The sequence below is a fragment of the Uranotaenia lowii genome, chromosome 1 (genome assembly GCF_029784155.1).
Source record: "Uranotaenia lowii strain MFRU-FL chromosome 1, ASM2978415v1, whole genome shotgun sequence".
Taxonomy (NCBI): Eukaryota; Metazoa; Arthropoda; class Insecta; order Diptera; family Culicidae; genus Uranotaenia; species Uranotaenia lowii.
Window position 1 is genome coordinate 156,043,813 of NC_073691.1, and position 16,866 is coordinate 156,060,678.

At 36.3% G+C, this 16,866-nt stretch overlaps 1 protein-coding gene across 1 annotated transcript; it reads left to right on the forward strand.

Moving 5' to 3' along the window:
• Positions 1–12,344: 12,344 nt before the first annotated feature.
• On the forward strand, positions 12,345–13,115 carry LOC129738061 (arylalkylamine N-acetyltransferase-like 2). The gene has a single exon (XM_055729242.1). It carries the CDS (start codon positions 12,345–12,347, stop codon positions 13,113–13,115), a length of 771 nt encoding a protein of 256 aa, XP_055585217.1.
• The last annotated feature ends 3,751 nt before the right edge of the window (positions 13,116–16,866 follow it).

Below are 16,866 nucleotides of genomic sequence, written 5' to 3' on the forward strand. Positions count from 1 at the left end.
CCAGTTTTCTTCCAGCTCCTTTGCCGTGGTCCAACGTCAACTGCTCCTGGAACCGCTTCAACAATCTGGAGACTATTGAATGGCGAATGTTCAACTTTTTTTCTAACTGCCGTTGAGACAGGTCAGGAAATTCCAGGTGTTTGGAAAGAATTTGTTCTGCGTTGGTTCACCGCCATTTTCGTTGAATTGAAAAACACGACTTTGAGCTTGACAGCAATACAAATAAACGAGAAAGTGTGCAAAATTTGGTTGATTTTTACCCAATGGTAAAGAAGTTATGCCCTGTTGAATGTGTCGCAATAATTTCGTGTTCGCCCTTTCTAACAAAAAAAAATTCTTTCGACTTAATTTAGAAATTTATTTTGCATTATTGAAAGTCGACAAACAAACCGAAATAAGGATCAGCAAAATGTAACGAACAGGTAAGGGTAAAATAGAATCCCAAGTGTCTGCCCATAAGTTATACCACGAATATTTACAAGAAAACCATTGAGTATTTGTAATTATTCATAACAAGTATATATTTTGAAAAATATAAACCTAGTCTTCGTGCAGTTCTCAGATAAGATTGTAATATGGAAATAACTTCACAGAAGCGAATTCCCTAAGCTCATCCTAATAATAACCTCCATATCCCGAGTAACCGCCATAACCTCCGTCATATCCGTAATAGTCATCGTCGTAGCCGTAACCGTAGTCATCCTCGTAACCTTGATGAGCTCCTCCTTGATAGCCTCCATAGAGGGCTTGCTGCCTGGCTGCTCGGCGCCTTCCGAAAAGCCGTGGGTGATGATGATGCTTACGTGAAGTTGGTGGTGCTCCACCCACTATGTAGGAATCTCCGAAGTTGAACCTCTCCAAACTTTTTGATAAACTGAGCAGCGGAGGAAACAGCTGGCTCTGGACGGAGGTAGCCACCAACAGAAGAACAGCAAAACACCAGAAGAATTTCATTTCTTGATTTTTTTTTTGCTCTTAGCAGTAGAACGTTATAGATTGGAAGGAATTGATTGCACTGGTATCGAGTGATTGATCGAGCTCGGATTTTATATGGAAAAGATTTTGGATACGTATCCATCGATCCCTGTATGCCGATCGTAAATTACTGATTTGCGATCAATTTCTCTATGAGAACAAGAAAGGCTAACAGAAACCGAAAAGGCATTCGTTGAACTGCTCCAATCAAACGAGCCCCGTGTTTGATTGGGCTAGAAATTGATTGATAATGTTTTACACGTTCTCTAACATTGAACTTGACTATATCAGAGCTCATGTTAGCATACTAGCGTGGAAAGAATTATACGGTTATGATTGTATCCCGGGCGGCGCAAATGTAAGAAGATTTCTTCCGGATTGGTCCCTGGAAAAAGATCCAAAGAATTGCTATACAAGAAACTAAACGTTACCAAATGGGAATGTTAAGGCCTTTGGGCATCGTTTTAAATTTCGTTCTTGAAACGATTCCAATTAGATAAATATGAAACTATCTTGTTTGGTTGAGTGTGTTACTATCGACGCGGAATATAGCGTGACTAGTCGTTGATGCTATTTAGACTTATAAAATGCTTGTCAGTTGTAATAATATCTGGTTAAGAGAGCTTATTATGTTGAAAGAGTTCACGTGGTCTCGACCCTTGCTTTGCTTCTCATGGCGAGTCCGTCCGATTTACGTTTTTGTTAAACAACGTTTTCTCCTAAAACTACACATGAATTTAAACATAGTTACTCTGGCAATAAAATAAAAAAATATCAAAAGGTACACAACATAAAAATTTGTCTTCAGCTGGATAAGCTATAGCATCTACAATCGTTTTTAGAAGTTATTAGAGTAAAAATTAAAGAATTAAACAAAACACAGAAGCAAATTTCAAAGTTTAAACCTGAATTGAAGAACGATTTAAAAATGAAGCATTTTAGAATAGAAATTGAATCAACAAATTCTGATCTCGGAAATGGAGTGTTATCGTAGGTGAAAAATAAAACCCGAAATTTGAGCAAAATCAGCCGACATAAACAAATAACTCGAAAATTAGAGAAGGCTTAAGGTGGAATTGGCAGTTCGCAGTTGCAAGAAACGACTTAAAAATCCTCGACATTCAGTTGTCAGAATTTCGTTTGCAAAGCTGTGAACTGGTTCAAAGTCAAGAATAAACAATCAATTCATTCATAATGTGGTTTAAGCTTTGAGCGTAGCTATATATATATCTACATAGGTAAATCGGCTGATCATTGAAAACAAATAAAAAAAACAGTAGCTCGCCCGCCGCTGTTCTGAACACGTGTTAGGAAAATTACCGGAATAAAACTAGCCACCCGACCGGGGCGCCTCGTTGGTTGCTTATGAGTTATGGGAAATTTTCTTGGCCCCATCACTTTGGGAAGTAAAATGGTTTAGTTCTTGTTAGACCTCTGATCAGTGCAGTAGATATCTTTCAAAAGCTCGGAAACTCTGTTTTTTCTTGTGAACCGGTGCCTGAGAAGGCTTTAAATCGTAGGTTGAAGTATCTTTTCCGGGCCATCGTTTAAGTCAGCCGTTGGTGATCTTTTTCAAGTGAAGTAATATTGGTAGAGGAATAAGCTACAGTAGAGGGAATAGGTCCTACATCGCAGTAGGAAGAACCGGCTCATGAGGGGGTTTGTGACAATATTTTTCCTATAATATTCTTGCTTGAACAATGTTTACATAAAGAAAAATAAAAAAATGAAGGTTCTATATAATAGTAAATAGTAAGGTGTTTATTTTAATTTCTAACTTTCAAAAATAATTCCTAGCAGTTGCCATTTTTTTTTTCAAGAAGTTTAGGGGAGATAAGGGCATAATGGCCACCTTAAGGAAGACGCTTATTTAACCATAGAAAACAGCTATAATATGTGACTTACATCATTGTTTCGTGTTCAGACACTCAAAAAATCTATTTCCTTACTGGCTGATACTTGAAAAAGTAGATAAAAACGTTTAAAAATGCATTTTAAATTTTTTTGTTGAAAGCTGAAAATCAATCACTGTAGGGGCATAATGAGAACCCCAACTGGGGCAGTATGAGAAACATTTATCGGGACACGATGAGCGTTTTCTGCCGTGGAATCTAGCAGCGAATTTCACTCGATGAAGTCAACTGAATAATAGAGCTATTACAGCTTGGCTTGTTTCATCTGACGATTTGGCCTATTGGTTAGATGTCGGAGAGGTAATCAGTAGTAGGCTCGAGTTCGATACCTGTTCGAGGTGATTTTTTTTTCATTTACCATTCATGAGCGATGCATTTTACACTAAAAGGTGAGCCGTAGATCCATCAAACAAAGCAATACTAAAATAATGTATGACTTTTTGTAGAATACAAACAATGAACACTCACTCATACATTATGTTTTTGGTGGTTTGCGTCACCCGCCAAGATGCAACTAGTCATGAAATACAACAATCAAAATAATCGATCATGAACTACAACAATCAAAATAATCGATCATGAATGGTAAATGAAAAAAAATCTCCTCGAACAGGAATCGAACTCAAGCCTATTGATTACCTCTCCGACTTCTAACCAATAGGCCAAGTCGTCAGATGTACACTAGCCAAGATGTAGCTCTATCATTCAGTTGACTACATCGAGTTGTATTCACTGCTAGATGCTACGGCAGAAAACGCTCATCGTGTCCCGAATAATTGTGCTCTGTTCGCCCCGAGTCAACAAATTAAAGTAAACACGTGTTTTAAAATTGATTTTTAGTGAAAAACCAAAAATTTAATTATGGTGAAAATTTAGGAACAATGTGTTTATCATGTTGCACTGCGTACATTATAGAAAAGGATGATTTAACGATCATAAAAGCTTATTTTCCAGTGCTCAAAAATTATAATATTTTCGTCACTTGAGAACCGAGTTGGTTTTTCTTAAATATTTCTGTAAAGATGATAAGGAGATTTCTTTTTTGCTGAAAAATTAATACTATAGGAAGTACGGAACTAATCCTCATGATATTTTTTTTTAAGAAAATGCGTACTTTTGTAGAAAAGTGGAGTGCTTATTATGCCCCGGTGCTCTTTATGCCCTCATCGCCCCTAGTAAGCTAGTTCTTTTTAACCATAAGCATGACCGTTTGAGGCATTGGTAAAAAAATCCAAATATTTAGGAATAAAAGTAAGCGATAAGGTTTGCGGTTGAAGTCAGATTTATTTACTTTTGTAAACGATAAAAATTAAAGATTTTAGTGGAACTAAGTTTAAGAAAAATCTGCAGTATGAATAATACTAAACAAAAAACCAATAAAATATGTTTTCAGTTGAATTTAAAAATTTAGTTGCGATCGCCTGTAATTTTAATCATTATTAAAATTCTCAAATTGATATTTTAATCTTGATTATAAAATTTAACTTCAAGCTGAATCTGAATCTTTAATTTTGATTCCGAATCTTTGTACTGCCTTGATTATCAGAATTCCGAATTTAAAGACGATTTTTGAATCTAAGATGAATAATTCAGATAATAATTCTTACTAATTATGAACAAAAAAGCTAAATTTGGATCAGATTTCTCAATCAGAATCTCTTATTTGAATTCTGGATAGTAAGTTTTCAATGTGAATTCTTTCTTCAGTTATTTATTCGAAATTCAACTTGTGAATCTGAAGGAAAATTGCGAATTATAAAACCTTTTCAGATTTTCAAATTCTGTATCACCATGAACCTTTCTTTAGATCCAATTCTGCAAAAGGATCAAAAGATTCAAAAGTAAAAATTTCAAATCTTAAAAAATGTTTGAAATTTTAAACATTTTCTTTTCATGTTCCGAAAGGATGAGTTTCGAACATGAAAGTTTGAAATGCAAAAACGAGATTTGAATCCGGATTTTTTTTTTCCAATGATAATCCAAACTGAAGTTCAGTAACAATAAACGGGATACAGAATCCGAATTTTCATCACAGAGATAGAATTTTAATGATTATAAACAAATTTGGGACCACAAATTCCGGTATTATTCTAGCCTAAGCTGTCCAGATTTTTTTCCCCAAGTATACGGGCCGTGCAAATCCGGGATATTTTCTTAGATATCCGCAAATATCAAAATTATTTAAAAAAAAACATGATGAAAATATCTTGACTTTTGCTTTGAAAAATCGTTCACATTAATTTTGATAAAGTTTATTTAAAAAATTGAGGCCAAAATACATACCAGGGTGGCCAGCGAGATTCCATTTTCAAATTCCCGGTTGTTTCCTGGTTTTCCCGAATGAAATTTAATGGTTTCCCTCGTTGACCAAAGCTGAAGATATGTGTATGCAAGTTGAATGTAAAAGTGTGAGAGGACTTAGGTCAATCTTGAAACTCAAAAGTTATTCGAATTATGGTGATCGTAATACGGTAAGAAAAAAAATTTAGTTGTCCGAACCTTAACCGAAAATTTTTACTTTCTTTTCAGTCTTTCATACCATCTTCGGTTTTTATAAGAGAAACTGCTATATTTATTTTTATTATTCGCATAGATAAATCATAGTTTTGATATGATGCCATATAATACTCTTAAAATTTCAAGTTAAAAATCAAAATTGTTCTATTGAAATCTACTGACTGACATTCTGATATTTTTTCTTCTAAAGCTCTTAAAACAGATTCAGATGAACCTTATTCATTTGAAGCTATCTGATATTTTATTTCGGTTCTCATATTGAATACTGAATGAATTGGATACCTATAACATTTTTATTAGAATGCACTGAGTTCTAGATTATATGTCTATCTCAAAAATGCATGTTTTTGTTCGATTTTTTATGTAATGTAAACAAGAATCACGCAAAAACTTGTTCTCTTGTTACATCTTCTGTCTTCTGTGCGTTTACCAATAAACCGAATAAAATGGTGGCATCTTTTTTCTGGCATTTTTCCCGCATGGGACAATTCCCGATTTTCGAAAGTTAAAATTGAGCTAAATATTAAAAGAAAATATTTTCGCAACCAAATAAAATAAGCTCTTCGAGGTCATGTCGATTGTCAGAAATTTGATTTTTATACTTACGTTTTTGACAGTTTTTCAACGCAAACGAAATATTTGTTTTTTTTATTTTTTTGATTTTTTTTAAATGTTTTATCAATTAAATGAAAATTTGAAGTATGGTTATGATTATTTGTGATTTATGAGGTACTGTAAACTAAATTGAAAACAGCTGAAAATAAGTAAAATCACGTAACAAAATTCTCATTGTTCAATCTATTTAAAAATTACCATTGATCATTAGATTTTGTAAAAATAGCTTTTCAGTAAATTTGTCGACCGAGGTAAGACTTCATGGCTGAATAACTGATTTCATATCTCTCATTAAACGTTCTACTAAAATTAAATAATAATCATAATAATTTAAATAATAATAAAAATTAATTGATCCGATATTTTAGACGGACTCTTCAAAATAACTTCCCCAGTGTAAATGTGTTTGATAGATTTCTGCTAATTTTTCCAAGTTTCTTTTCAGAATCACGTGTTTTTCTGGAAAAAAAAATGAGCTGCTGATGCCGATTCGAACTTCATCAATTCTGGACTAGTGTATAATTCCAGTTATAAGATTGATGATAAGCTTAAATATTAGTTTTTGAGATGTGGATTCAATTGAAGACTGTCTGATTTCAACATATGAATTCATTTTTGAATTTTTATATTTTTTCAGTCAGCTTTTAAGTTCTATTTTTTTCAGATATTCGCAAAGAAAGTGCACAATGGTAAAAATCTTTAATTAATTAACGCTATAGAAGTTAACTACCAAGACTTAACGTATTAAAACTTTACAGTTGTGAAACTTTTATTTAATTTAAAAACATATTTATATTCACTGCAGTGCACAATATGCTTGAGCAAAGAAATAAGCTTAGTTTGTGGTCGAGACATCTCGATTTTTCAAATATTCTCGACTTTTCCCGGCATTTTACTCATTAATATAAAATCCCGACATTTTCATGCTCCTCCCAAATGGTTAACAATCCTGGAATAAACGACTATAGATAGTAAATTTTCTGAGAGAAAGTTCAGTCATGATGAAATGAATGTATTTTAGGATTTCATAGTATTTAATAATCCATAAAATTTTTTCCCGGTTTTGATTTGAAATTCCCGGTTTTTCCCGGTTTTCCCGGTCTTATTTTAAATTCCTGGTTTTCCCGGTTCGCTGGCCACGCTGACATACGTAATCCTAATGTCTCAATTTATTTTTTTGTTAAATTTTTGCAAATAAAGTGCAAAACTTCGGGCAAAATCTGCGCGTTTTGGCAAGCTTAGTTTAATCTTATTTAAATTCGATATTCGGGGCGAAATTTATATCAAGTTAAAAAATGTTTGAAAAAAAAAGTAGTAGAATTATTGACCTGGGATAAGATTTCCAGGTTGCAGAGTCGAGATTGTTACTGTTGAATCATTTAAGTCGTTCATCAAAATTTTATTTGGAATTTGAAAGTTTTCGTTTAGAGAAGAACGTTTTACTTGGAATTTTTGGACCCTCATGGAGGGGTGGTTACTCACTTGAATTTGTGTTCAATTTTTGATAAACTACAAATTAATTATTTTGCTACGGTTTTGATGAGGCGGAAAGATTACCTCGTATATTAAGTCATGTGGTTTAAGTGAAACACTTTGCTTTCTTTTTTTTTATTAGGAATCCTATATTAGTTGTAATTTTTTCTATGTTGAATATTACAAATAAAAAGAGCAAAACTAGACAAACTCATTTTCAGTAAAGAGTTTTTATGTTCGTGTTTAGGTTGCCTCACAGGAAAATATTATTTTCGGAGTAATTTTACCAGAATTAAAACAGTAAAGATTTATCTTGTAACGCGGTAGCAGTACTTAAAAATATTTCGATAGTTACCTACTTGTTGTAGAAGTATATTTGTTCCAATTTTGTATTTAATTCTAAATATGGTAATATCCACGCGAGGGTATTTTCATGGAAAAAAAAGTTCGCGAACCTAGCTGGAGTATGAATTTCGTCTAAATGTTTTATACACGCTTAGCTTTGTACTGTCGCTGAACAACGCTTATGGTTCTCTGTATAGGAGTGAGTGAATAGTTCTTCGCATTTTTCTCCTTTTAATGTTTTGCATCTGCTTTGTTGTGAAGTAAAGGGTGTAAAATGAAATTTTTCAGCCTGGTTCGGCTAGCTGACTTGTAAATAGGCCTGACTTCATTCCTACAAGGTAACAAAGCTGCCCACTGATAAAATAAACAAAATACGGTGGTCAAATCGTGCGCAAAATATTTTGTAATGGAAAGCAAAACGAGCTCTTTAGCAATCACCTGCCTGTTTTCCAGCCAGAAACTATTCGTTGACAAGTCTTGTCTGTATTTTCCAGAGATAACAAGGAGAAAAAATGGATAAATTTCATGTCTAAAGAGTGATACGGTCAAAATTTGGTCAAGGGAAAACGCGTGTACGGTGAAATTGTTTATTTAAAAAATCAAATTGAATTTCTTTTTCAAGTTTAATTAGTATAAAATTCAGTAAAAATATTCAGTTAGGCTTCCGTTTTTCCAAATCCGAATTGCCGGGCCTTACGCTTAACCCCTGCCATCAGATTTTGTACAGCCACCTTGTCCACCTTCTTCGCCGCAGGAAGCCAGTTTGCCTTGAACTGCTGCTCGTCCTCAGCAGTTTTTTTGGTCTTCTTTAGGTTCCGCTTGACAATAGCCCAGTATTTCTCAATTGGGCGGAGCTCTGGCGTGTTGGGAGGGTTCTTATTCTTGGGAACCACCTGCACGTTGTTGGCGGCGTACCACTCCATGGCCTTTTTACCGTAATGGCAAGATGCCAAATCCTGCCAAAACAGTACGGACAGTGATGGTAAATTTCTCCCGTCACGCTTGACCCGACTAGTTTTGTTTCATCAAACGACTGGCACTGTTCTCAATTGACGGAGCCTCACTACTCGCATGACGGATAAAGCACGACAACAATCAACATTTCTCCATCATCGACTGGCGAAGCTCCTACACATGGTCAAAATTTCTCCTGAGAGTGACTGGCAAATCTCTTCACACTTCGATCGGCTGCTGACGGCAGGTACAACTAATTGAACGACTTGCTGGCAGAGAGCAACAATAGCAATAAAAAACTGAAAACGAGCTTGCTGGCAGGAGCAACAATAATAATAAATGCTTTTCTTGTTCCTCTTCGGTCGTCTTCGGCTTGCTGGCAGGAGCAACAATAATAATAAATGCGTTTCTTTTTCGTCATCGGTCGTTTGAATGCGATTGCTTGACTAGGTTATTATTTTAGCTTCAAATGAATGGGGAATGAATGACTGGCAAACGAAGTGACTGGTCGTCACAGCTTCACGCCTCATGACGATGACTTTTGCCAAGCCTGAGTACGGAACAACCATGTTTCTTCAGGAAAGGTACGTTTATTCAAACACTCTTTCACGTAAATTTCTTTGTTGACAGTCCCGGAAGCTATGAAAATGCTGCTTTTCAAGCCACAGGTACAGATGGCATGCCAAACCAGATATTTCTTCGCGAACTTTAACAGTTTCATGAGCTTGAAAATATCTGCTACCTTTCCCCTTCTTTTTGCCGTATAAAACTCCTGTCCCGGAAGCTGCTTGTAGTCGGCTTTGACGTAGGTTTCGTCGTCCATTACCACGCAGTCAAACTTCGTCAGCATCGTCGTGTACAGCCTCCGGGATCGCGCTTTGGCCGTCGTATTTTGTTTATCATCGCGATTGGAGTCACTACCTTCTTGTAAGTCGATAGTCCGGCTCGGTTGTAGACGATACACCCATCTTATTTGCGGCATCTCAGAGAGAGAGGTTAGGGTTTCGCTTGAAACTATCGACAAATCTTTGTCGTCTCAGCGGCTTCCGGTTTTCGATTTACCCCCGATCCAGACTTCCTGGCTGTCGACAAACGTTCCCCAAACACATTAATTACATTTGTAACGGTTGATTTGGCAACTTTTAGCGATTTTGCCAGTTTTGCGTGCGAGTAGATCGGATTTTCGCGATGCGCGAGCAAAATTTTGATACGCTGCTCTTCTTCCTTGGACGACATTTTGACAACTGAAGAGTGAATTCCAAAATCAAAATAGGAGCAACATTCTACACACACACACACACACACACACCTTCAAAATGAGGGATGTTCAGGTTTTTTAAATGCAAAATTGAAAGAAATACGTCAAGTTGATATTGACCAAATTTTGACGGTATCACCCTTTAGTACTCGAGTAGGCTAACTATCTGTGAAAACTGGAAATTACTGTTTTTCATAACGATGGACACGGTAAATGGCTAAAAATACAAAGAAGTCTGCCTCCAAATGCGAGCGTTTTCTCTGCAAAGCTCTTTCATAGGACCCACATACTCTGTTTATGTTGAATCTGGAATCGTGCTATTACGTTTTTAGGTAATAGTGAAGTGATAAAAAGTTAAATATGTTGTTTTTAAGCCGAAGGAGGACTATCGGCTGAATTTGTTAAAACTTCGAACAAATTCGACATTTTGAGTTATTTCGAAGGTCAAGCTTCAGGAAATAGCAAACGTAATCAAAAATAGCCTTGATTTGCAAAAAAAAAAAATGTGGTTCATAGTATGCATTACAGATGGCGCACGTGTTGCCCAAAATAAAGTCAAAATTTTTGTATCATTGGCCGCTATCTCAAAAACCAGTGAAAAATCACACATCACAAAAATCTATATATTACGTTATCATGTTACTTCGCTGAAAATTTTATCAATTTACATCCATGCATTCAAAAGTTATTCGCAAAACAAAGTGTTGCATTTTTACCACAACATTAATTCAATTTTTATATTAATATAATGTAATAAAGTTATAATTTAATGATAACAAAATGATGATGACATAGTTGGATAGTTTTTTAACGTTTTTGATTCCCATAGAAAATTTAAACAATCGAGCAATAGATGAACAAATATCAAAACTTTTCGAAGCCGTAAAAAACTTTATCCAGTATGACGGATTGGCCTTGATGGATTTATTATCCCATACCAACACTGTTGGTGTGAACATATTTTTTCGGACAATCACCGATTTTTTTTAAATAAATATTTTTATAATTCAGTTACCAGTCTGGGCTGAAATGCATCAAAATACAAATCAAAGATTCACTTTTTAAATGTCGTTCCTATATGCTGGCATATGATTGTTTTTCATCGCGTGTTTGTTGATTTCAAAATTTCATCCATCCAAACATTAATTTTTAGGATTTCGGCTAGTAGAATTTTTTGTAGTATTTTTTACTCCTACATGCATGCAGCACCCTTATGTGCTTGTTCTTTAAACACATTTTTGGCAGAAAAAATGAAAAATTTAATTCAAACAGAACCAAAAATTACTGCAATATGTGCTTCATGCGCTACGACATCACAAATATATCAACAACTATAAATTTTTAAACGTTTTTCATTTGATTGTTCATTAAAAACAATTTTTTTTGCAACTAACGAACTAACCCTTTTTCTTAATTGGGTGAAAATAGCATGATTTTGAAAAAAAAACCAATTAGTTTTTTTTACTTTTGTTTTTTTTTTACTGCGTCTATTTGATGTCCCATCAACCTTAAAACTTTTGAAGCGGTAGGATTATCTGTGGACATTAAGTTTTTAGAAGCCATTGAAGCTGAAAAGTGTTGCATGATGCCCCGCCCCAGTTGACGGTATATTACAAAAGAATGTCGTAAAATTTTGTTGGAATTTCGAAATATTTTTTAATTTGTAGTTCATCAAAATTTGTTTATGCCGTGTGATCAAAGCTTATTTCCCTTAAAATAGACAGATTAGATTTATTGTATTTGAATTCCCCTACAGCCATTTCATCAAACGGCTTTAGGGGGATTCATCCCGATTTGGCGAAAAACGTCGATAAAATTCAAAATTCATCAAAATTCACTTTTCATTAACCAAGCATTGTTTCACAACTATAGTTGAACATTGTAATAAAAATAATTAACTAACCTTAACTAATCGGATTGCAATTAGAACATCGTTCGTTTTTTTTATTGCCAAATACATTGTATTAAGCAAAGCTATCGTGAGAATCTGTCTTGTTGATGTGGGTGGGCTTGTAGGAAATCATTCGAAACATCGATCGCTCGATCGCTATAGCGTTCCCTACATTCCCGAAAAGCGATGCTCTACACAAAAAAGCGTCACGAGTTATGCGCCTGTAGCATAGCGGATATTGAGTTCTAACAAGCTTTTATGAATCTAAATAGTCAGGCATTGGAAGCGCGGAAGATTTTTATAAAGCTGTGAGTGGTCGGATTCAACCCAGTTCAAATCTAACTTCCGTCGGTAATAGTTCACGGTAAAAATAATAACTTTAAAATATCATTTCTAAGTAAAAATGTTCTCTATGAATGTTTGTCGCCGGATGTGCTCGATCGGTGCATCGATCAATCAACGAGCGGTCTATCTACATCAGAACGCGGTTGTTAAACCACACCAGAAGGCCATTCTGGAAACTTCGGTGATCCAAGGGATCCGATATCGACAAGCCACCCAAGCAGACCGAGAGCTGCTCCGAGAAGGTTTGAAGAAATATTTCTACCCGGATGATCCATTCACAAACTTTCACTATTCGGGAAGTGCCGTTGATCCAGACGATATGGAATGTGCCCTCGGAATTATCGACACCGGCCTCATGATCTTAGCCGTGGATGAAGAAACGGGAGAGCTGGGAGGCTTCGCCGGGTCATCCATAATTGGACCAGATGAACCGACCAAATTCCTCCAACTCGCATCCGAGGCACAAACGAAAAAGTTTGCGGATATCCATCGACTGCTTGCCCACATTGCGATTAATGCCAGGATTTGTGAAAGGTTTGGAGTGGATAAAGCTTACTACTTCAGCGTAACGGGTGTCAATCCGAAGTTTCGCCGCAATGCCATAGCCACCAAGTTGCAGCTGAAACACTTCCAGTTGGCCCATCTTCATGGAATAAATGTGATTTGTGTCGATTGCACCAATCCGGCATCTGCTCTGGCTATAGGAGGCTACGGAATGGAATGTGTCTTCACCATGAAGTATGCGGATTTTAAGGATGACAATGGCAGGGTGCTATTTAATGGCACGGAAAACTGCACGGAGCTGAAGACTTATGCGATGAGAATTTAAATAGATATTGTTGTAAAGACTTACAAGTGTTATATTAGGCCTTTCCTTTTTATCGTAAACTAGCTGACTCGGTGTCCTTTGCTACACCTTTCAAAAATAAATGAAATTTTCAAAAAATATATTCAAATTTTATTTGATTTGTGAGAACTATTTTAAATCAAATTACAACATAAATCATCATGCGCAAACAACAGTAGTTGATAAGTTTTAAGCTTTACAACAAAATTTATATAAAGCCCCTTCCTTTCCTCAAGGGTGATTCGGTCAAAATTTGGTCAATATCAACTTGGCGTATTTCTTTCAATTTTGCATTAAAAAAACCTGAACACCCCTCATTTTGAAGGTGTGTGTGTGTGTGTAGAATGTTGCTACTATTTTGATTTTGGAATTCACTCTTCAGTTGTCGAAATGCCGTCCAAGGAAGATGAGCAGCGTATCAAAATTTTGCTCGCGCATCGCGAAAATCCGAGGTACTCGCACGCAAAGCTGGCAAAATCGCTAAAAGTTGCCAAATCAACCGTTACAAATGTAATTAAAGTGTTTGGGGAACGTTTGTCGACAGCCAGGAAGTCTGGATCGGGGAGAAATCGAAAACCGGAAGCCGCTGAGATGACAAAGAGAGTTGCCGGTAGTTTCAAGTGAAACCCTAACCTCTCTCTCCGAGATGCCGCCAATAAGCTGGGTGTATCGTCTACAACCGTGCATCGAGCCAAAAAACGAGCCGGACTATCGACTTACAAGAAGGTAGTGACTCCAAATCGCGATGATAAACAAAATACGACGGCCAAAGCGCGATCCCGGAGGCTGTACACGACGATGCTGACAAAGTTTGACTGCGTGGTAATGGACGACGAAACCTACGTCAAAGCCGACTACAAGCAGCTTCCGGGACAGAAGTTTTCTACGGCAAAAGGAAGGGGAAAGGTAGCAGATATTTTCAAACACATGAAACTGTCAAAGTTCGCGAAGAAATATCTGGTTTGGCAAGCCATCTGTACCTGAGGCTTGAAAAGCAGCATTTTCATAGCTTCCGGGACTGTCAACCAAGAAATTTACGTGAAAGAGTGTTTGAATAAACGTCTGCTGCCTTTCCTGAAGAAACACGGTTGTTCCGTACTGTTTTGGCCGGATTTGGCATCTTGACATTACGGTTAAAAGGCCATGGAGTGATACGCCGCCTACAACGTGCAGGTGGTTCCCAAGGACAATAACCCTCCCAAAACGCCAGAGCTCCGCCCAATTGAGAAATACTGGGCTATTGTCAAGCGGAACCTAAAGAAGACCAAAAAACTGCTAAGGACGAGCAGCAGTTCAAGGCAAACTGGCTTTCTGCGGCGAAGAAGGTGGACAAGGTGGCTGTACAAAATCTCGTGGCAGGGGTTAAGCGCAAGGCCCGACAATTCGAATTTGGAAAAGCGGAAGCCTAACTGAATATTTTTCCTGAATTTTATACTAATTAAACTTGAAAAAGAAATTTAATTTGATTTTTTAAATAAACGATTTCACCGATTTACACGCGTTTTCCCTTGACCAAATTTTGACCGTATCACACTTTACTCTCTCCACACTGCAAGATGTAAGAATCTATACAATCGTTGAAACATATCTCGTACTCAAATAACTTTCCATGCCATACTTGATTCTATTTGCATCCTCCCCTCTTCGTATGTTCCTGTTCACTGAAAGAAGGTTGGTGTCTCAAATAATCATAAAACCGTATCAAAATAATTACCCATGTCAAATTTTGTCCATTTTTAGGTGAATTCTGTGGTAATACAAAAAAGGGTATGGAAGCCCTCCTTCCCTCTTCCTATATCGTCAATTCTATGCTCCAAGTGCAAGAAAGGAATGGTTTCAAATAATTATAGAAATATGTCTCGTATTAGATACCATCTCATGCTATATTTGGTTCCATTTGCTTGGTTAGCTGGTGAGTCGAGTTATGCAACAACATGTTAGAGAGCCCCATTTTCTATCTCTCCAGTGGATGGAGGGGTGAGTACTTAAAATTCATAGAAATATTTCTTGTACTAAAATACTCTCAGATGTCAAATTTGGTTTTATTTGCTCGATTATTTTTCAAGTTATGCTAAATTTGTATGGAAGCCTTTTTCCCCCATTTATGTCTCCCCGCTGAAAGAAAGGAAGGGCCTCAATTTGTCATACAATCATTTCTCGTATTCAAATGCCCTTCCATGCCCAATTTGGTTCCATTTGTTGGATAAGTTTTCGAGTTTTTTTTATTAAAAATGTATGGAAGCCCTCCCTTTTCCATCCTCCCCGCTGGAAGAAGAAAAGTGTCTCAAATAACCATAGAAACATTTCTCGTATTGAAATACCTTTACATGTGTAATTTGGTTCCATTTGCTTGATTGGTTCTCGAGTTATGAAAAGAAAAATGTAAGAGAGCCCCTTCCCCACTTCCAATATCCCAACTAGAGAAATAGAAAGAGAGTCATAGAAAGCCATAGAAAGAAAGCTGCAACTGGAGTTTCAAATTTAGCTTAGCCTGAGCTAAGCTTGATTCTCTACTCACATCCAGCTTTAATCATTAAGCCCGAAATGCTTCATTGCTTATTTTTGAACGTATTTTCTCTGTCACGTATAAGGTTCTGTATGTTTTAGATTTATTATGGTAAGATTTTATTATAAGGTTCACGTGATTATTGCGTTCAAGACATTTCGAACTCCATGATCATTAGACTGAGTCGATTTGGGGTCGTTTTGGAATTTCTCAAACCCTGGGGTCTAAAAAGCTCCGTCTTGGTCCAAAACTCATCCATGATTTTTTGCAAAATTTTCAAGTAACGTTTACATGAGTAAATTTGAATTTTTAGGTTTGTATGGGAAAATTGAATATTTTGTACTGAAAAATCAACATCATTTTTTTTTCGTCTGTGGAACCGAGCCAGTTTACGGTTTTTATGCCAATTTATAAAATTCCAAATGGAAATTTTCCGCTGAACAACTTTGTCGAAGACCGTAACTTCGTATCTTATTAGGAATAAAAGTTATTAGCTGTTTAACAGGGGTATGTCTTTTCGCACTGATAAACAATAAATTCAATTGACATAACTGCAGAGTGCCTAGCGAGGTATTGCGTGACTTCTTTCCATACAACACTTCGTGAGGCTCAAGCAGTGATGTCAATTGAATTTATTGTTTATCAGTGCGAAAAGACATACCCCTGTTAAACAGCTAATTACTTTTTTGCCTAATAAGATACGAAGTTACGGTCTTCGACAAAGTTGTTCAGCGGAAAATTTCCTTCAGGAATTTTATAAATTGGCATAAAAACCATAAACTGGCTCGGTTCCACAGATGAAACAAAAAGGATGTTGATTTTTCAGTACAAAATATTCAATTTTCCCATACAAACCTAAAAGTTCAAATTTACTCATGTAAACGTTACTAAAAAATTTTGCAAAAAATCATGGATGAGTTTTGGACCAAGACGAAGCTTTTTAGACCCCAGGGTTTAAGAAATTCCAAAATGACCCCAAATCGACTCAGTCTAATGATCATAGGTGTGGCTCAGTAGAACGAATTCCGCATTGTCAATGGTGGCTACTCGGTGATTGACCGACGCCATCATTTGTGTTCAAAGGACAAAAGAATGGTGCATGGGACTTGCATGTCATCCTCAATGAACAGAACTGACGGACGATCTCTCTTATTATCATCAATAACGGCGCCGACCACGTCCTAGTAGTCAATGAATAGGCTGGCAGAGAGAAAGGAATAGAACTAC